The following is a 21,672-nucleotide window of genomic DNA, read 5'->3' as shown; positions in this document are numbered from 1 at the left end:
CATGTCCACGGGATTCCTTCCCACGGACCTACCAGGGAAGCCCCGCGCTGAATTTTTATAACAGCTTTATTGACCTGTATTATAATCCCACACCATACAATTCACCCATTTTAAACCACATAATTCAACGTTTTTTAGTACCGATACATTCACAGATATGTGTAGCTATCACCCTAATCAATTTTAGAACATTTTCATTACCCCCAAAAGAAATCCCATATGCATTATCAGTCACTCCCCACTTCTCCACAGCCGTAGGCAATCCCCTTCTGTCTCTACAGATGTGCCTGTTCTGAGCACTTCATATAAATGGAGTCGTACACAGTAGGGCCTTTTGTGGCCACTTTCACTCGGCGTACTGTTTCCAGGATTCAGCCATGTTGTAACACACATAGCACTTTTTATCATCCAATAATCCTCCATTGCATGGATATAAAACATCTTTTATCCATTCATCTGTTGATGAACAAATACTCGGGTTGTTTCAACTTTTTGGCTATTATGAACAACGCTGCTGTGAACATTTATGTACAAGTTTTTGTATGAGTTTTCTGTTGTTTTAGTCGCTAAGCTGTGTCCTACTCTCTTGTGACCCCATGGACTGTAGCCCACCAGGCTCCTCTGTCCATGGGATTTTCCAGGCAAGAGTACTGGAGTGGGTTGCCATTTCCTTCTCCAGGGGATCTTCCTGACCTAGAGATCAAACTCATGTCTCCTGTTTAGTAGGTGGATTCCTTACCACTGCGCCACTTGGAAAGTCCCTTTGTATGAGTACCTGTTTTCAATTTTATTGAATATATTGAATTTTGGGGTCATAGGTAATTCTATGTTTAATTTCTTTTAAACTGAAGTATAGGGTGGTACAGTGGTAAAGAGTCTTCCTGCCAGTGTTGGAGACGCAGGAGATATATGTTCAGTCCCTCGGTCAGGAAGATCCTCTGGAGTAGGAAATGACAACCCACCCCAGTATTCTTGCCTGGAAAATTCCATGGACAGAGGAGCCTAGCAGGCTACAATCCATTGAGTCCCAAAGAGTCAGGCATGACTGAGCACACACGCACATACTTGACTTACGATGTGTTAATTTCTATCATACAGCAAAGTGACTCAGTTATATATACATTCCCTTTTTAATATTCTTTTCCAAGATGATTTAGCATAGGAATGTTTTAACTTTTTAAGGAACTGCCGTCTTGTTTTCATCAGTGGCTGCACCATTTTACATTTCCACCAGCAATGCACAAGGGTTCCAATCTCTTCATATCTTTGTCAACACTTGCCACCATCAGATTTTTTATTATGGCCTTCCCAGTGGGTGTGAAGTGGTATCTCACTGTGGCTTTGACTTCCATTTCCTAATGACTAATGCTGGTTGAAATCAACTCATTTATGTGCTCATTGGCTTTGTACATCATCTTTGGAGAAATGTACACTCAGATCCTTTGCTTATTTTTCAATTGAGTTATTATCATTTATTGCATTGTAAGAATTCTTTCAGTTCAGTTCAGTTCAGTCGCTCAGTCGTGCCCGACTCTTTGCGACCCCATGAATTGCAGCACTCCAGGCCTCCCTGTCCATCACCAACTCCCGGAGTTCACTCAGACTCACGTCCATCAAGTCAGCGATGTCATCCAGCCATCTCATCCTCTGTCGTCCCCTTCTCCTCCTGCCCCCAATCCCTCCCAGCATCAGAGTCTTTTCCAATAAGTCAACTCCTCGCATGAGGTGGCCAAAGTACTGGAGTTTCAGCTTTAGCATCATTCCTTCCAAAGAAATCCCAGGGCTGATCTCCTTCAGAATGGACTGGTTGGATCTCCTTGCAGTCCAAGGGACTCTCAAGAGTCTTCTCCAATACCACAGTTCAAAAGCATCAATTCTTCGGGGCTCAGCTTTCTTCACAGTCCAACTCTCACATCCATACATGACCACTGGAAAAACCATAGCCTTGACTAGACGGACCTTTGTTGGCAAAGTAATGTCTCTGCTTTTGAATATGCTATCTAGGTTGGTCATAACTTTCCTTCCAAGGAGTAAGCGTCTTTTAATTTCATGGCTGCAGTCACCATCTGCAGTGATTTTGGAGCCCCAAAAAATAAAGTCTGACACTGTTTCCACTGTTTCCCCATCTATTTGCCATGAAGTGATGGGACCAGATGCCATGATCTTAGTTTTCTGAATGTTGAGCTTTAAGCCAACTTTTTCACTCTCCACTTTCACTTTCATCAGGAGGCTTTTTAGTTCCTCTTCACTTTCTGCCATAAGGGTGGTGTCATCTGCATATCTGAGGTTATTGATATTTCTCCTGGCAATCTTGATTCCAGCTTGTGCTTCTTGCAGCCCAGCGTTTCTCATGATGTACTCTGCATAGAAGTTAAATAAGCAGGGTGACAATATACAGCCTTGATGTACTCCTTAGAAGTCCCTTATTAAATATATGATATGCAAATATTCTCCCCCATTCTGTGTGTAGTCTTTTCACTTGCTTGATGGGGTCCTTTAAAACACAGAGTTGTTAATTCTGCAGAAATTCAGTTTATTTCTTCTTTTGTAGTTTGTGGTTTTGGTATCACTATCTAAGAAATGATCACCTACTCCAAAATCATCAAGAACTATGCCTATGTTTTCTTCCAAAATAATTATGAACCTTGTACTGTGTTTTTGAACTGGTTAACTGAGAAAGTGAATGTGAGAGCAATGCTATGACTTGTATTAAATATGTCCATCTGACAATTCTCAGATGACTTCTTCCTGAAGAGCTATAACATGACAAGCATAATCATAAAGGTGAAATAAATTCAGTTAGGAATAAAATATAAGGACAATGAAACAAGAGTTTTCAAAGTGATTGAATGTTCACCACAGGATCAATGTTACTTAGACATATCATGTGAATTTTAAATTCTTTCTACCAGAACTTTTCTAATTGTTCAGTTATTACCACAATTCCTCCATGGCTCTAAGAATATCTAAAAAAAATAGAATTTTCTTATCTAAAATGTCATTTTAATGGTTTCTTAAATTATTTGGATTGAAGGTAAACAATTTTTGCAGTTGTACCTTTTGTATCCTTTTTTTGGAGGCTGTTAGCTGCAGATATAAGCAAGCTTGTTTCACTTGGGGGCTTCTCCGGTGGTCCATTGGCTAGGACTCTGAGCTCCCAATACAGGGGGCCTGGGTTCAATCCCTGGTCAGGGAACTATATCCCACAAACTCCAACTAAGATTTGTTGCAGCCAAATAAATAAATATAAATAAGTGTTTTAAAATTTTGTCTCCAAGCATCCTTGGGATTGGTGCACTGGGATGACCCTGAGGGGTGGTATGGGGAGGGAGGTGGGAGGTGGGTTCAGGATGGGGAACACGTGTACACCCGTGGCAAATTCATGTTGATGTATGGCAAAACCAATACAATATTGTAAAGTTAAAAAAAAAAAATGAATTGTACTTCCCCTTGACTGAATATTTTTATTGTCTATGTATTGAACCTATAGATAAATGCAGAGCATGCATTCACCATTAATTTTAGCATTTTTGCAGTAACAGAACTAAAAAACAAATGAAACTGTCAAAAAAAAATTTTTTTGTCTCACTTGTTTCTTTCTTCTTTAAGGGAATGGTGCAGTCCACTCACAGCCCTACCCCAAAAGTATAACTGTTCCACCGCCAACCTGAAACATTGAGCCAACTTTAGTTGGAAAAGCCAAATACCACCAGGCGCAGAAACTGACCATGGGATCAGAAAGACCTGCTGCCCATTCACCCTCCTTAACAGCTAACCTTTATTTAAGAAATTCTGCCTCCGAAGTTCACAGGGGTGATTATCACGACTTAAGGGTTCTTTGCATCAGCAACCTCACTAGGAAAGTGGAATAACTAGGAAGATACTTAGGCATGAGGCAACAGCAGACAGAAGCAAAATGCAGGGTTACCTATTTCTCCATTTTTTTAGGACTTTCCTTGAGAGATGCATCATTGCCACCCACAACTTGGATTTGTTTTCTATCTTGATGGAAAGGTTCATGTTTGACTTTCAAAAAAACAAATTAAGACTGTGATTTATGTTTTAGAATTTAGAGAATGACTGCGAGATCTTTCAGGTTCTCAAACAACTGTTGATTACAAAACATGCCTCCAGGTGAGCCCCCCGCCCCTCCTCCAGTCACCATGGGAATCCCTTGAATCGCTTTCTACAGTTTCTAGAGATTGAGGCCAGGCTTCCTGCATAAAACAGCTTCCTCTCCGGTTGCCCTCCCCCCAAGTCAGTCCACCCTTGTGGCAGCTGGACACAGCAGACGGAGAAATCCAGCCCGATGCCTGCCATCACGTCTTCTCTTCCATGCCCACTCCTCCTAGGGCTGTGATCAGGCTCGCAGAGGGCAGGGGTGATATGAAAGCTTGTCTTTGCTAATGCTGGTGGCACAGGAGTGGACCCTGATCTCTAAGGGCGACTGTGGACTACCCCCAGTCCCAGAGCTCCCCACCCTGATATGGAGCCAAACCAAACTGGGCTTCCAGATAAGGTGACAGTGAAGACACAGCAGCCAGGGCAGAGCAGAAAGAGGCGTCTAGAGGCTGGGGCGACCCAGCTTCACAGATTCTGCACACGGACAGGACACGGCTTTTAACTGTAAATACTGCAATCACAGTCACTCTGCCCAAATTTCCCATTCCAAGTATCTCATCCTCATCCTAATTTAAAGCAAGCTTCTCTCTAAGTGATCCAGATGAGGGACATACAAATAATTCACTGGAGTGTGAGTTTGGTGGTCATTTCAAGCTTCACAGGAACCAGCTATGGGGCTGGGGGCCGGGGATGGGGGTCCTGCCTCAATCGCTTTGGTTATACTGTTTATTTCCAGACACACCATTCGTGATCATGCTGAAAACCACATCCGGAGCCGTGAACCAACTGCTCCACTATCCCAGAGGAAGAACTGGGGGACTCGACATGGAAACCCTTGATAGGTAGCATCAAAAAGCAGGGTGAAGGTCCACGGTTACTTTTATTTAGCTGACCTATTCATGACTATACAGTAATGACGGCACGTTACAGCAGAGCCTGCTGACTTGTCTGTGGATGTACCAACATGCAGAGGGAGGCGGGCGCTTCAAGTCCATCACGAGAGGCATGAGTTTTGTTCCAGGAATATGTTTATTAAAATCTGAACAAAGGAGTCCTCTGCCAGGCATTTTCCCATGTGATACAGACACCTCCCCCACCGCCCTCCAACACTCACTCTAACCTCCAGTCACAAAAGAGGCAGAGGGTGGTACATGTCGTTGATTATAAAAATCTATGTATGTTCTGAAATTTAAACAACGTCTTTAATGTGCTTTAGATATTTCTGATGAATGCCGTGGCTCGTCAGTCGGCTAGCACGCCAACGGACAATCATCGCTAACTATATGTATTTCGAGTCTATAAATTCATCTCTCAAGTTTTTTGAGAGGGGAAAAAAAAGCACAGGGTAGAGAATAAACAAGAATGGGATGGTTGAATCAGAGTCACACCAGAGTTCCCTCGGGCCTGTCACTAGAGCTAAATTTCTTCAAAAATCAAGACTCCGAATGTCCCATAATCTCGTGTGTGTTTGTACAAATTAGTGAATCACTAGTTCAAGACATTTTAAAAATTGTCTGGGACCTCTTTGACCCACATGCTATTTGGCAGTGTGTAGTTCCACCTGCAAATATTTTGATATTTCCAGCTTTTTTTCTTTTTTCCATTACTGCCTAGCTTCATTGATTTGCAGTCTGAGAAAATGCTTTGTAGGATTTCTTCTCTTTGAATTGTGACCCATAATGTTGTCTACCTCAATCAAACTTTCGTCTGAGCTTAAAAATGTGTATTTTGATGTAGTAGAAGAAAATATTCTATAAATGCTGATTAGATTCCCGCCCCCCGCCTCCCCCCGCCCCCCCAAAAAAAAAAACCCAGACTCGGGAATCAAGATTTCATTATGGGGGCAGAAAAGCAGTTTTCACTTCCGAAGGAGAGTCTGTATAACCTGAGAAACTGTTAGCTGAGAATCTCTGTGCAATCAAAACCTTTGTGCAAACTGTTTAAGCTCAGAGATGGGCCAGCGGCAATGTTCTCTCATGGTTCTTAGGCTTCTTGTTGACATTGCTGGTGTTTTTAATCAAAGACGAGATAGAGTATCTTTTCTAGGTCTTGGAGGCCACTTTCTCTTTTTATCATCTATCTGACTGCTTTTTTGTAGAACAATTATTAGAAATCTTTAAGCTATTATTTCTGGGCCTTCTTAAAAAAAAAAAACAACCTACACTAGAAACATGCAAAATCTGATGATTCAATTAGATGAAGCAGCACAAGAAACGACCCAAGGACACCCCTCCTTACCTCAGACAACTTGGGTCTGAAAGATGAGTGCATTAAACGACCGCCAAGTAATCAGATTCTAAACATTAAAGACAATCATATACCCAACAGACAGCTCAGCATGGTGGTATGTTTTAAAAGATCATGTCCACAATAAGCAAATGATGTAGTGATGGAACAGCAAAACAAAGTTGGTGAATAAGAAGGCACACTTTAGAAGTTCAATAGTCCAAAGAATGGAACAGTTATGGTTTGTTTTGTGTCTAATGTAGGAGGAAAGGAAAATAGGTGTATTCAGATTATTTTCAGGTGAAGGGTTTGTCAGTTGAAGTTAAGAGTGGTGGCTTCTTTCTCCCTGGATCAAAGCAGTCTTTTCTTCTATTGGCTTCTGAGAATGTGTTTAGTTCTCCGAAGTGTAGAGGTGATATATCAGGGCTACAAACAGCGCTGAGATAGCTGGGATCAGCCAGTTGGTCCACCAGCTGGAAAGAAAGAGCAATGACGCTTGCGTGATGTTCCATGCAGGAGACTCAAAACTCTGCTCCGTCTCCTTACCATGACAGTCACCATGGAGTGTTCTATTACCCCTCTAACCTTTCTGGATGAAAAGCTCACTCTAAATTGCTAAAAGGGAAGTGAGTACAACATATGTCCTGGTATAACACATGTCCTGGTATACCAGGACAACGGCTCCACCCCTCCAGCCTTATAAGAAACTGAATGCCCTTACAGTGCCACTTAGATCTATTTCTATAATTTTACACAAACAGCTATGAATCACTCCCTCAACAGATGCCACCAAGGACTAGTGACTTATCCAAAGGACATCAATTCTGGGTTTCATATCACAAGTTCAGAAAAGTAAACAGGTATTGATCTAGATACGCCCGTAAGTTAACAATGGCACTGAACTGTGAAGCAGAAGAGCAGGTTTCTCATTTAAAGAAAGCCATCAGCAGGCTCCACAGCCAAGGGCAAATTGTGTGCCCTGAGCTGCAAAGCTAAGGGATGTGAAGCACACGGTTACTAAGGTTGCTACCAGCACCGCAGCTCAACATTCTGTGATTCTGGTTAGAAAATCTAATTGCCACTTGTGTGCAGTAGGTTTAATGTGTTAGGAAACAGCATGCCCAAATGACTGAATCTGCAGTCCATAGATGTGAATTCACAAAAATCCTAATTTATATACTGTTCAGTCCCAATACATTGATCTACTATAAATGACAGATTAATCAGGGGCAGGGCTGGAAAGATCATTAATACAGATATGAACTTTTAGAATCCGGAGAAAGAGCAGGTAACAGCTGACACACACGTGACGGTTTCTGTCATAAACTTCCTGTCCTTTAATACTCTTCACAAATAGCAAGTTCTAAATCAAGATTTAAATTGCAAAAGGATTACGAGTGTAATTTGGTAGGTTTTCAGTTTCCATTTAGGAGGAGACGGACATTTCAGGGTAAAGCAAGAGGAAATACTGCGGGGAATGTACCAGAATATGAGCAGCCTGGGGGCAGCAAACTTAGGGCAGAATATAACAGGCAGGAGTGTGTGGCTTCGAGCTTGGGTCCAAAAAATTGTATTTGATGGCAGTCCATAAGTCAGGATGGTAGAACAGCCAAAAACGTCAGGATGATCTTGTGCGTGCTAGGTCGCATCTGACTCTGCAACCCCGTGGACTGCAGCCCACCAGACTCCTCTGCCCATGGGATTTCCCAGGCAAGAATACTGCAGTGGGTTACCATTTCCTCCTCCAGGGGATCTTACCGACCCAGGGATCGAACCTGAATCTCCTTCTTTGGGAGGCAGATTCTTTACCACTAGGCCACCTGGGAGCTATCAATATGATCTTAAACTATATGAAGAAATCAAATGCCTAGAACAAGTGACTCAAGCTATTACTTGGATCACTGGGTTCAATTTCAGGACAGACTAGAAAAGGGACAAGGGGAAAACCGAACCATGCTTAGGGAGATATAATCATGACAATTTAAGAAACTGGCCACATATCAAATGAGGAAGGATATGGAATGTTCGCCTAAATAGAAAGGTTGTCCAGCCCACAGAGGGGAGAAGGAGCCTCCGTTTGCTCTGCTCCTCCAGGGAGGTATGGCAGCAGGGTGAGACGTGGGGTTGTCTGAAATGTCTGAGCCATCTGACAGTTTAGGAAGGAAGGCCCTGGGCAGTCTGGGTGCTAAGTGGAGAGGACCCCGACCTGTCCACAGAGAGGAGCATGGCGGGAGCTCAAGCAACAGAGATGCCTCAAGTGTGGGGAGAGACCCTCTAGCCCAACTCTGATTCTAGGAGCCTTCTGATCGGTCATACTTTTAAAGAAAACTATCACATACCTGGGATTTGAATCAATGGTAGTAATAATACTTTCCTGAAACACAAGAAAAGGTAAGTTAAAGGGAATATCTGAACGTTCATTCAATTGACTATAACCTGCTTTAAAATAAGATCATAACAGTTTGTTCAATTCATTAGTCTTATTCAATGCATTCTTCAAAAAAAAAGTCTGAAGGGAAACTGACATCATAATCTTCACTAATACACCCAAACTCACCATTTTTTCTGAAGAAAAAAAAATTTAAGAAGGGTCTCTATTTAAATTACTTACGAACATAACCTCAAAAATTTGCAAGAAAATGTTAAAAATTAATAGGCTACCTAATTCTGTACCTGACAGACATTTAAATGCTTAATGTAGAAACTGAACACAGGTATCACTTATACATACAAAAAATGTATCATTATCTTTAAGGAGACCAGTTTCATTCTTCAAAAGCAGGAATGAAATGTTCAATAAAACATCAGTTATTTCATCAAATCTCATAGAAGTAAAAGCTTACCCAGATTATATTAAAAAAAGTGTCAAAAAAAAAAAAAGAAGTGGCATTTAAATTGTAACAGTCTGGACCACCTTTCCTGGTCTTCTTTAACTCTGGCAGGTTTTTTTAAAAAAAAAAAAAACACAAAAAAAAACTGGCGGCCTCGCAGGCTGACATCACACCCTCACCCACCAAGAAATCCTCAGATGCCAGGGGCATTCACAGCTGCCTCCTGGTTTACCCTCCAACACCTTCTGAGAGAGGTCCTTCCTATCAGTACCATGAAAATGAGCTGCAGATGGCTCTGGGAAGACACAGTCTGCCCCAAACAATGGGGTAACCAAGGCCAAGTAGGATGTAAGCTTTTTCGGGCTTGAAAAGTTGTTAAGAAGCACTCCTGAAGCTCCACACCAGCAAAGCATTAGTGCCTCACAGGAGGGTAGACGGAAATAATGCAGCTGTAGTTTCCCAAAGCACAAATAAAAAAGCATTAGCGAACATTCACTGATCTGCAGCAAGGCAATGCTACACACAGCAAAGCGCATTAAAGACATTCCCGTAAAAAGGCAGAAACCTTCCAGGGGAAAATCAGGCAAAGCAGTTATGACACCCACCAACCTGGAGACATGGCCTTTAAGATTCCTGACACAGGAGGAGGGAAAAACACAGTCATTCAAATAGAAAACTTCACAGTCATTATCTTTTGAAACAACATTAAATCTCAAGAGACTACAAAAGTATTCATAACTACTGCAAGATTAGTTTTCACATTTTGTATAGGCAAATAAAATGAACAAGGATTACAAGAGGTAACTGGACAATGTGAAAATATTATTTAGCTATTAGAGACATACAAAGACGTAATCAGTTCTGAAACAAATGCAATAGTCCATTTAAGATGAAGTGTTATTGGCACACTAGAAAGCTAAGCCTGAAACAGTGAACAGAGGTTATTCTGTCACGCCCAGCACATGCACTGCACCAAACGTGCTAACAACTCTGCATGGAAACTCGCTGGCCTGCCTTCCTCCACCTTCGTTGCTACCATGAGTGGAATGCACTACTCGGGTGTGGTGACCACCAGCAACAACAAAGATCCTCCAGAGAGCTGCACTGTAAAAGACAATACGCACTTTTTGATGGCTTATTATCTGTTAGATAATAACCCAGGGATGCTTCAGCGTTAAGACAAGTCTGAGTCACCACTTAGCATTGGGCCCCAGTTGGGTTTTAGTATGGAACTGACTAATCTGTCAAGGAAGATGGGGGAAAGCCTGCGGTCTTTATTACAGGCTGTGCCTCCTGTTCACACAGTGAACTTGAGGGGTTCAGCTTCAGGTAGGAAAAGGGGAGTGATGAAATCAACACGTGATAAGCTCTCATGTAAAGCTCATCCAAGTCATTTATAAGTTCATCTGACTAAGCCCATTCCTTCACTGGAAGGCTTCCCTAAAGATACTGCTGATGGAGTGATGCCTTTTATGCAAAGGTCGGAGCCTACAGAGGCTTGAGAGACTCACGGGCACTATGCCTTAAATGGTGCTAGCAGTGGTTCTACAGTGTGTGACCTTGAACAAAGTCAAAGCTTGGAACAGGTGGAATTTCATTCTTTACATTCTGGTAGGTCCAGGAGCTCCCCTATGATACCTTGAGAATCAAATCAACTCACTTACATAGCAAAGGTTTTAAGACGGCAACCATAGAAACCTATCAGTAGGTACTGCCATTACTGATACCCTCCATGTCAAATTGATAGATCTGGATTTGCTCACTTAAAACTGCACTGTCTCTGTATTTATTAACACAAATAGCTTAACTTGGTAACTCAATCTGTTTCCCTCTGGAGGGTTCAAGCTAATACTTGTTGGTACATCTTATTTCACAATTCAGTTTAAGCAGGCAGCATTTCAAAAATTCAGACCACAGTGTATGTTTATCAGCCTGGAAACAGATGGATAGTTATACAGACACAACAAAGAACTCTCTTCTCCTAGTAAGCTACAAGCACAAGAAAGATACACCTAGAAAAGTGTCCATGTGTTTGCTTCTGGCCTTGAAAACCAGCAAGTTCCAGCCCCGCACTCCCCCACTTCTGCTCTGCAGTAAGCAAAGCCATGTATGTTCTAGAGGAGGAAAGAGTGCGTCTCTCGGGAGTAAAGCGATTGTGTGGGAGACCTTAGCTCTGACTGGTGCTTTCTGCTGGCAGGAATCGTGGTTCAGGACACGGTTGGCTCTATATCAGTTCTAAGCTCAGGTGATGAGCCTTATCAAATCCTCATTTTACTATAGCTGAACGATATGTCCCAAGATAACATACTGAACACCTAACAGGAGAAATTACACTTATTCCCTGACAGACTTTGAAGAAAAAGCAAAAGACTTGAAGCACCAGAGAATTTCAGCAGTCCAAAAGGGAGCCTCAAAGAAGGCACTAGGTCATATAAATGAGCTGATCAGTTCAGAGAGAAGGCGGGTGAGCCTGGGCATAAAAGGAACATCACTGGAATTATTTCCTTTCCTAAGGAAAAATGCATCAAAAAGTTATTTAATTAGCATTCAATTCAACCAGTAAATATTTATTGAACACCTACTATGTCCCAGAGATGTGGAGATGAAGAAGACATTGACAGACACCTTAAAGGTTTAAGTATGAAGACTCTACTGAGATTTTAAGTTCTCTGAAAAGAAGACTTGTCAAATGTTTCAGTTCAGAAGCACAATGCTACTTATGTAAATAAAAAGTAGAAGTAGCCCTTCAAAAGTTATCTGCTGATAATGATGATGGAAATGTTATTTTAAGTATTGACAATCTTATGAGGAGAACATAAAGCTATCCTAATAAAATATACTGATGGATCTAAACAGACAAAAAATTTTGCTGGAGCCAACAGGGTACATATTCATCTAACTTAGAAAGACCTGTGCTGGTCTCAGGTAAGTAAATGACCTTTGCCCTCCAGTTTGACAGGTATGAAGTACAATGAAGATAATGTAGCCACCAGAGATGGTCACACATACCGAAGGCTTGGTTATCTTTGATCTGTCATCCTGCAATAAAAAAACAAAGCCCATTACGAATGGAAAAACATCTACAAAATTACCATTTCTGAAGTGTTCGCTTTTACTGACATTTAAAACACTGCTATTCAATAATTAGCATTTTAGGTTCTACCCAAGTTATTAAATACCCAGTTTGATCCATCCGACTGCAACAATTTAAAGTGCTGAGACGTATTGTGATCTAGAGTTCCAAAATTTAAAATAGTGTTTTTGATAGTCATATTTATATGCTGATCTGTATATACATTTATTAGACTCAGATTCTGATCTGTAATTCAGGGAGCAGCTGAGATCTAATTAGATTTTTCCTTTCTTTCCTCTGAAACTGCCTTTCAGTTGTGTGTATATACGTGTATGGGTGTGCAATCTGTGTGGTATACTCAGTGAATTCCTGCAGTCTCTCAATTGTAGGGTCATAATCTACTCAAACTTCCATCTAAAATAAAGTGCATTAAAAGGGTGATTGGCTCAGTGGTAAAGAACCCGCCTGCCAATGCAAGAGATGAAGATTTGATCCCTGGGTCGGAAAGACACCCTGGGAAGGAAATTGCAGCCCGCTCCAGTATTCCTGCCTGGAAATCCCATGGACAGAGGAGCCTGGCGGGCTGCAAGTCCACAGGGTCACAAAGGGTTGGACATCACTTAGCAACTCAACAACAAAGGCTGATTACAGGTGAGGCAAACACGCTACAGCCACAGCCTGAAAACTCACCTGCTCCAACCCCAGAAGCTTCGGAAGGGAAAGAATAAGGACAGGAGGGAACATTTAAAGGGCAGGCCTCTCCGATTACCATAAAACTACATCACTTCGGTAAAATATGAAGATAAAGATGAAAACATGTGGGTGAATAAACTTTGCTGGGAAATGAAGATGCCTTTCTCAAAGTACCCAAAAGCCCACCTCCCCACTCAATGGAAACCACTCTAAGACAGCTCCAGGCCCTCCCCAGAGAGCCTGCTTCAACCCTCCTTCAACAGCGGCCATTACGAGAAGCAGCAACCAGACACAACACACATCCTCACGGGGTGTTTTTCATAGGGTTTCTCGGTGTGCTCCCTGGGGTCGAGGCTTCTTGCTGTGTTATTTCCTCGTTGGGGCCCACTTCTAGCAGCCCCTCCACCCCTTCAGGTGGGCCACTGGTACCATGTCCAGAGATGGGGGAGGAGACAGGCAGGCACCAGCTCAGAGGGGAGATCCACACCCTCGCGGAGGTGCAGGGTCCCCGGCTGCCTGCTCCACACTCCAGGTCTGCACATCTCCAAAGTTCCTGGCAACGCTGGCTGATGGGTGAGCGCAGCCACACGTGCACAGTTCAAAATGCTCCACAAGGGCCTCAACTCCTATTACACCCCTGGGTTTATAGAAAAGCTGAAATAAGCCTCTGTTTCCCCAAAGTCAGTCCATGGACTAGCACCAAGGGAGATGTTCTCAAAGGTCTCAGGTAGAGTGAGAAGGATGAGGACTGCGTGTGGGTTTTACAGGAGGCAGGGTTTATTCATTTAACAGCTGATCTTTTAAAAAATTTCTAAATCACATTTTAGAATTAAAATATCCTCAAACTAACAAAAGTAGAAAGGAGTTTCTTTTTATATATTTATTTTTCAAAATTTAATTTTTCATTATTTTATTTTTAAAACTTTTATTTATTAAAATTTTTTAAAAATAAATACAAAGAAAGAAAAAAAGAAGCGAGCTTCTTAAGAAAGATATTTTGGTCCAAAAAAAAAAAAATTAAAAATAACACTGCTCTGGGCCAGCACCCCACCTTCTAAAATCCGCTGCTCAGGGGACTTCAGAGTCTGGGATGCACTGTCACCAGGACATGTCCCTGGATGAGAGGATTCTGAGTGCTCATGAAAAATGCAACCAGGGAGTGCAAAGAAGTTTCTGGTCAGTTTACTTTTTGATGAAATGGTGTTCTGAAGTCAGGAGGAATTGCTTTTTGCTTTATTCCTTGTTACACTTTGTAATATGCAAGTCTAAAGGTTTGAGTAAGGTCAAGCCATAGCCTTAAAGAGAAACAAGGCCGCCCCCCCCCCCAAAATGTACTTACCGGGTGCAGCTCCCCAATGATGAATGTTTTGGACAATTCTCGAGCATCTGTAGAGTGTCCAACATCCTCAAAGTTTTCAGTGGCATCACCTCCAGCTTGTTCCCTTAAGACTTCCTCCCCACCAGGATGCTGTTTGAAGAAGAGAGAGAAAAATGAATATTTTCCTCCAGGCAAATGAGTTAAAAGGAAGTGGCTGGTTTACTTAACCAAAAAGGCTATTCTGGCAGCCACAGTGTGGGAGTGTAACTTGTTCCTAAATGAAGCAATTCCTTTGTATTCAGTTTCCTACTTGTAAGTACAGAAAAACTTCCTCCAACAGTAAGATGTTCATTTCTAAGTTATTCACATGGCAACCAAAGCATTAGGCACACATTTGTATCCTTCGAGAATGTCCTCTTTGCTTTGCCATAAAACTCTTCTCAATCTTCAAAAGGGAAAGTATTAGTTTCTCAGTTGTGTCTGACTCTGTGTGACCCCGTGGACTGTAGCCCACCGAGTTCTTCTGTCCATGGCTTTCTACAGGCAAGAATACTGGCGTGGGTTGCCATTTCCTACTCCTGGGTATCTTTCCAACCCAGGAATCGAACCCAGGTCTCCTGTATTGCAGGCAGACTCTCAATATTTAGCCAATCTATTTTCAACTTGTTCATATACCTTCAAGTTTGACTTCTTTTGCCTAATCATGGACTTACTACATCCAAGACAATTCATCTCTGAAAAGTGCTCTGTATGCCTGGCAAGTACAGCAACGTCCAGTCAAGCAGATCCCCTGCCTCTGGACAAACTCACTTTCTAGAAGGAAGAAAAAGCAATGCAAACGTGTGTAGGAGAGACCTGCTCAAGGTGGTGCCACGGGGACATATGACTGACAGGGAACAACAGAGGCAGAGAAGAAAGAGCCCAGCTCTACAGGGGGCAGGGCGGACAGAGCCTCCTAGGGAATCTCAGCAGCCCAGCTGCTTTAACTGGTGCAACCCAGGACGGCCGCCACGCAGGGACCGAGGACTAGCGGGGGCAGCTGGTCACAGACACGGACTCTCGGGTTGGGGAAGAGGGCTCTCAGACAAAGAAGAGGAGGTGCTTGCTCACGTCATCCTGAACACTTCTGCAGGGGGAAAAACCTTCTTAGATCAAATCCACCCTGCCCTGAGCCAATCACCCACAAGTGCCCAGTTATAGAACAAGAGGGTTCTCCCTTACCTAACTGACTACAGGCTGTTCTTCATCTCTCCCACTAACAGAAGGTGCAGAGGCACAAAGGCTGTAGAAGGTGGACTCCTACCATTTAGACATATCTAGTGCTACAGAAATTTACTTAATTTTTTCTCTACTACTTGTAAAACCTATCCATCTACAGTATAGAAACACTGGAAAGCACAAGAAAGAAAATAAAAATCACCTAAATCACCCATAATCTCAGCATCTAGAGAAGACTGGATACACACACACATGTGCACGCGTGCGTGCTAAGCCAATTCAGTCGTGTCCAACTCTGTGTAACGCCATGGACTGTAGCCCGCCAGGCTCCTCTGTCCATGGGATTCTCCAGGCAAGAATACTGGAGTGGGTTGCCATGCCCTCCTCCAGACATATACATATATGTATGAATAATTTTTAAAAGAAGATCATGATCATTACCTAAGGCATACAGTTTTGTTAGATTAAAGGAGACTATAATCAGAGACAGTACTGCCTAGCGTTGCTATGTGAACTTGGGAAAATAGTGTACTTATCTCATATAATTTTTGAAAAATAAGTGTGTTACTGTATGTGTTAATATAACCAATAAATATTATCCAGCATTTTTATTAAATACTTTGCAATGTCATTGACTATCTTTTCTTAATATGACTGTTTAAATGACTAATAACATTACATCTTGTATGCATTTCCACACTTATTTAAGTCTTCCACTGGGACACGGGATACTAGAATCCACTCAGATGTGGGAAGCTGCCCTGGAGGTAAAAGCTAGCTCAGTCTGAAAGCCAACCTGAAGCTTCCTCATGCAACTCCAAGGTTGTGACAGTAACAAACACGGCTTGTTAATCCTCAGTCTTTTTAGTCTTGGGCACAGCCTGAGAGGTACAGAAGCAACAATGTGGGAGACACAAAATGAGAAATTATGCAAATTCACAGACTGTTTCTTCCGTGTGGGTGGCTTCACTCATGAGTTCCTTAACTTTTGGGTCCTGTTAAGGATATGGGAAGAATTGATGCTTTCAAACTGTGGTACTGGAGAAGACTCTTGAGAGTCCCTTGGACAGCAAGAAAATCAAACCAGTCCATCCTAAAGGAAATAAACCCTGAATATTCACTGGAAGGACTGATGTTGAAGCTGAAGCTCCAATCCTCTGGCCATATGATGCAAAGAGCTGACTCACTGGAAAAGATCCTGATGCTGGGAAAGATTGAAGGCAGGAGGAGAAGGGGACGAGAGAGGATGAGATGGCTGGATGGCATCACCGACTCGATGGACATGAGTTTGAGCAAGTCCTAGGAGATAGTGAAGGACAGGGAAGCCTGGCATGCTGCAGTCCATGGCGTTGCAAAGAGCTGGACACGACTTCATGACTGAACAAACAAAAGTTAATTCAAGTGGTGCAGTGGTAAAGAATCTGTCTGCCAACGTAAGAGACATGGGTTTAATCCCTGGGTTGGGACAATCCCCTGGAGAAGGAAATGACAGCCCACTTCAGTTTTCTTGCCTTGGAAATCCCAAGAGGAGCCTGGCACGCTACAGTCCGTGGGGTCACAAAGAGTTGGACATGACTGAGCACACGCGCACAAAGTTAACCGACTCCACATACACATCCCGAGTGTCCCCACGTGCCAGACACCAAGGTATGCCAGACACCACAGTGAGCAAAGGAGACCAGGTTTAGGGGGTGGACTGTTTCCTGAAGCACCTCCCCCTGGCCCCGTACTCACTGTGTCCACATCTGGGAAGCCATAACTCCATATCTCCTTCTATGAAATCACTACTTATTATCAGGTCACCAGGTACCACCATGCACCGATAACATAGGAGAATCTCCAGATACAAACCAGGGAATATCAATAAAACAACCAGAATAGCTTTTGGGTTTTTGCACCCTTTTTGTCTTTAAGAGTTATTTGCAGGGAAATAAATACAAAATAGACTTTAAAAGATGAAAGACCGGCATAGTCCATAATTCAGAAGACATCAATCATCACAACCTTTACCCGTTCCTAAGGACACTTTCACAAAGATGTGGTGAATTCTTGTGGGATAAACAGGATGGTGGCTACTGGCACTGAGATCACCACCGGCTTCCTATCACTCACAGCATCAATGCTTCTGGGGACGCCAGCAGTGGATCTCTGCTCCTTGAAATGCTTTGTTAACGTGGCTTCCAGTACAACAGGCTCTCCCAGTTCCCCTTGAACTCTGCTGGCCACTCCTGACCTTCTTGGAGTCTCAGCCCCAACACTCAGTCCTTGGCACTCTCCCATCCTACCTGGATATGTTCCCCTGGTGATCATACCTGTTCTCCAGTACGTGTAGTACATCAGGCTGCTCCTGAGTCCAGACTCCTCCCACCTGCAACAGCCTTCTTGCCCGTGCACGCAACATCTAGGGAGCACCCTGAACATAACGTAACCCAAGCTTAATGTTGCCCTTTGTCCCCAGACACACTCCTCAGTCTTTATTCTCAGTGAACGCTGCCACCATGTATCCAGTTGTGTGTATGAGCTCAGTTTCTCAGTCGTGTCTGACTCTGTGTGATCCCATGGATTGTAGCCTGCCAGGCTCCTTTGTCCATGGGATTTCCCAGGTGAGAATATTGGAGTGGGTTGCCATTTCCTCCTCCAGGGGATCTTCCTGACTCAGGGATCAAACCCAGGTCTCCTGCATTGGCAGGCGGGTTCTTTATCATTAAGCCACTTGGGAAGTCCTTCTATTTGATTGCTGCAGCCAAAAACTAGAAATCAAACTTCATTCCTCTTTCCTTCTCATTCCCGTCGTCAGCAAATTCAGTTGGCTACCTTCAAAGCATACTGAGAATCTAACCTCCCCTCCCTACTTCCACCGCTACCATCTCAGACCAAAGCACCAGCACCTCCTGAACAGACGACCACAGCTGTCCTCTGCCTGGTCTGCTGCTGCGTCTTGATTCTTCCCACAGTCCACTCTCCTGACACCCTCACGCCATGAGGATGCTCAGATGTTAGCTAAGTGCAGGGGAGCTGGTCAGAGTAGAAGCGGGAGAGGTAACGGGTAAAGTAGAAAAGCCACACAGACACCTTAGTGACAACCTGAGGATGACACCGCCACCACTGCACTCAGCCACGTCTTCCCACAGCCTCCAAGGGACGCACCTGAGTCCTAGCCACACGGCCTGAGGACCGGCTCTCAGACTTGCTAAGACGGTTCCCCGTCTCAGAAACTCAAAGCCGCCTCCTGTGGAATGCTCGTCTCCCAGACCTTGACGAGATTCCTTTATCTCTGCTCACGTCAGCCTTCCACAGACCTTCACCAAGCTGCCCGTCCAGGAAGTCCACCCTGTCCCCCCAACACCATGGCCCCAGCCCCTCCCTGCCCCCCCACACCATGGCCCCAGCCCCTCCCTGTCCCCACACCACGCCCCCAGCCCCTCCCTGTCCCCCCACACCGTGGCCACAGGCCCTCCCTGTCCCCACACCGTGGCCCCCAGCCCTTCCCTGGGCCCCCCACACCATGCCCCCAGCCTGTCCCTGTCCCCACATGGTGGCCCCAGCCCCTCCCTGTCCCCTGACACTGTGCCCCCAGCCCCTCCCTGTCCCCCCACACGTGGCCCCAGCTCCTCCCTGTCCCCACATGGTGGCCCCAGCCCCTCCCTGTCCTCTCTACATGTGGCCCCAGGCCCACCCTGTCCCCCCCACACCATGGCCCCAGCCCCTCCCTGTCCCCACACTGTGGCCCCCAGCTCTTCCCTGTCCCCCCCACACCATGCCCCCAGCCCGTCCCTGTCCCTACACGGTGGCCCCAGCCCCTCCCTGTCCCCACACCGTGGCCCCAGCCCCTCCCTGTCCCCCGACACTGTGCCCCCAGCCTCTCTGTGCCCCCCACACCGTGGCCCCAGCCCCGGCTGCATTTTCCTGCACAGCACTTCGTAATCCTCATGCTCTATTTTATCAATCACTTGCAGGATCCAGGAGGATGGAGGCTTTTGTCTGGCTCACTCATCACTGTTGCCCATACCTAGTTCAGTGCCTGACACCTGGCAGATACACAGAAATACTTGTAATTTTGAAGGAAAGCATATGCACAGCTGATTACACACTGGTCTTAGAACTAGTATATACAACTGGTTAAGTGACCACAACTTTCCCATTGCAGCTATTCTCGTTCACACAGCTTTCCTTTTTCTGAACTATACAATAGTTCATACCATTCAGAAAACATATAATTTCATATTCACTTGCTGTTTAATTCACTTTTAAAATTTTTATTTGGAGGATAATTGCTTTACAATGCTGTGCTGGTCTCTGCCATACAACAACGTCGTCCCCTCCCTCTCGAAGCTCCGGTCCACGCCCCGTCCCATCCCACCCCTCCAGATCATCCCAGAGCAGTGGCTGAGCCCCCGTGTTACACGGCAGCTTCCCACCAGCTGTCTAGTTCACACACGGCCACATGTGTCTCACATGACCCTCTCCTTCCCCCGCTGTGTCCACAGGTCTGCTCTCTTTGTGTCTCTATTCTTGCCCTGCCAATAGGTTCGTCCGTTCAATCAAAATATTTATGACTACCATGTGCAAAGCATTGTGTGTGACACCCAAAAGTGCACGAAAAATCGACATGATTGGACTCTGAAAAAGCATACAATGAATTTGAGGCTGAAGGAGAAAACATAGGAAAGACCTCGGCCTTCACTGATAAAGCCTCAGAGTTTTGACTATTCCTGAGTGACCCGAGCAACCCGACGGGGCCTACGCACACAGTAGCAAGCATCACTGCTGAAGCAGGAGTCTAACCACTTTCCCTGAGAGGCGGGAGTGAACGGGCACCCTGCTGCCGCCAGTGTTTCCCCAGCTCCCCTCGTTCACGTCACAGAGCAGCGTGCTAATTCTCAACCAACTTCTGATGCCGCGTCTTTTCTTACAACTGTGATGAAAGCTCCGTTTTCGTGTGAGTGACAGATGGCTTTTTAAAGTCACATTTGGTGAAGAAAAAATCAAGAAGTACAGTAGAGCAGGGCTTCCCTGGTGGCTCAGTGGTAAAGAATCTGTCTGCAGTGCAGGAGACCTGGGTTCAATCCCTGGGCCGGGAAGATCCTCTGGAGAAGGGAACTGCTACCTACTCCAGTATTCTTGCCTGGAAAATCCCATGGACAGAGCAGCCTGGCGAGCTTCAGTCCATGGGGTCGCAAAGAATGAGACACGACTGAGCGAATAAACAACATAACAGAGCGTGGTTTCGTTGGCATACATTAGAAATTCGGTTTCCAAGCAGATGTGAATTCAGAAGTGGCTGGGAGTTACGAGGTCAACAACCCCACCGATGTCATAGCTGTATGGACACAAGCCCACAAAAGTGCAGCTGTTCACGAAGGCTGCTCCAGCGGGCACTCCAGTCTGTGCTGTCCGCGATGGGGACACTCTAGGTCTACACTGTCCATACGGCAGCCACTACTCACAAGTGGCTACTGAACCACTGAAATAGAGCTGAGAAACAACATAAATTGTATTTAATTCATTTAAACTTAAGTTGGGCTTCTCTTGGAACTTCCCTCATACCTCAGCCAGTAAAGAATCTGCCTGCAATGTGGGAGACCAGGGTTCGATCCCTGGGTTAGGAAGAGCCCCTGAAGGGGGGCATGGCAACCCACTCCAGTACTCTTGCCGGGAGAATCCCATGGACAGAGGTGCCTGGTGGGCTACAGCTCATGGGGTCACAAAGAGTTGGACATGACTGAGTGACTAAGTGCAGACTTAAGTAGCCACTTTTTGTCTATTAGCTATCATATCAGAAAGTGTAGCTGCGGACAATGCAAATATTTTTCAAGAGACAGGGACAGCCTAGGTGGAAACTGAAAGGGATTTCATTTGCAGTGAAAGACATGAGCACTTATTCATCGTGCGTGTGTGTGTATGAGAGACAGAGAGAGGAATGATGAGCTCTGTACATCAAGAAGGGTGCTCCTCTGCATGGTGATGATAGAAGAAGCGATGGCATGAGGGGCGCCCACAGCCATGTCAGCACCTGGTTTCAAGGTGGGGAGGCCTATAGTGAAGGGTCGCTGGATAGAGGAGGAGCTCAACACAAACCAAACTGTCTTGCAAGAAAAAGCTTCTGTCAACAGACTCGTTCAAGGAGAGGCCACTGCAAAACTGAAGATGATCACGGACCAAACCACTCTTCTTCCCTGTGGCAGGTTTCA

The 21,672-nt window shown here is 44.6% G+C and overlaps 1 protein-coding gene across 1 annotated transcript in view; it reads right to left on the bottom strand.

The window, feature by feature from the left end:
* Positions 1 to 5,132: 5,132 nt before the first annotated feature.
* CYB5A (cytochrome b5 type A) overlaps positions 5,133 to 21,672 on the bottom strand; it is a 33,640-nt gene continuing 17,100 nt past the window's right edge. The window contains exons 2-5 of the mRNA XM_086372581.1: positions 14,285 to 14,413; positions 12,189 to 12,218; positions 8,688 to 8,722; positions 5,133 to 6,821 (exon numbers count right to left, since the gene is read on the bottom strand). Of these exons, the coding sequence (XP_086228707.1) occupies positions 6,740 to 6,821; positions 8,688 to 8,722; positions 12,189 to 12,218; positions 14,285 to 14,413 (276 nt within the window). The 3' untranslated portion in view covers positions 5,133 to 6,739. The remainder of the gene's footprint in view (positions 6,822 to 8,687; positions 8,723 to 12,188; positions 12,219 to 14,284; positions 14,414 to 21,672) is intronic.

This window comes from Bos grunniens, chromosome 24, assembly GCF_055505025.1.
Source record: "Bos grunniens cultivar Pamir isolate PY7600 chromosome 24, Bosgru_T2T1.0, whole genome shotgun sequence".
NCBI classification, from domain to species: domain Eukaryota; kingdom Metazoa; phylum Chordata; class Mammalia; order Artiodactyla; family Bovidae; genus Bos; species Bos grunniens.
This window is presented reverse-complemented; position numbering and strand designations above follow the sequence as displayed.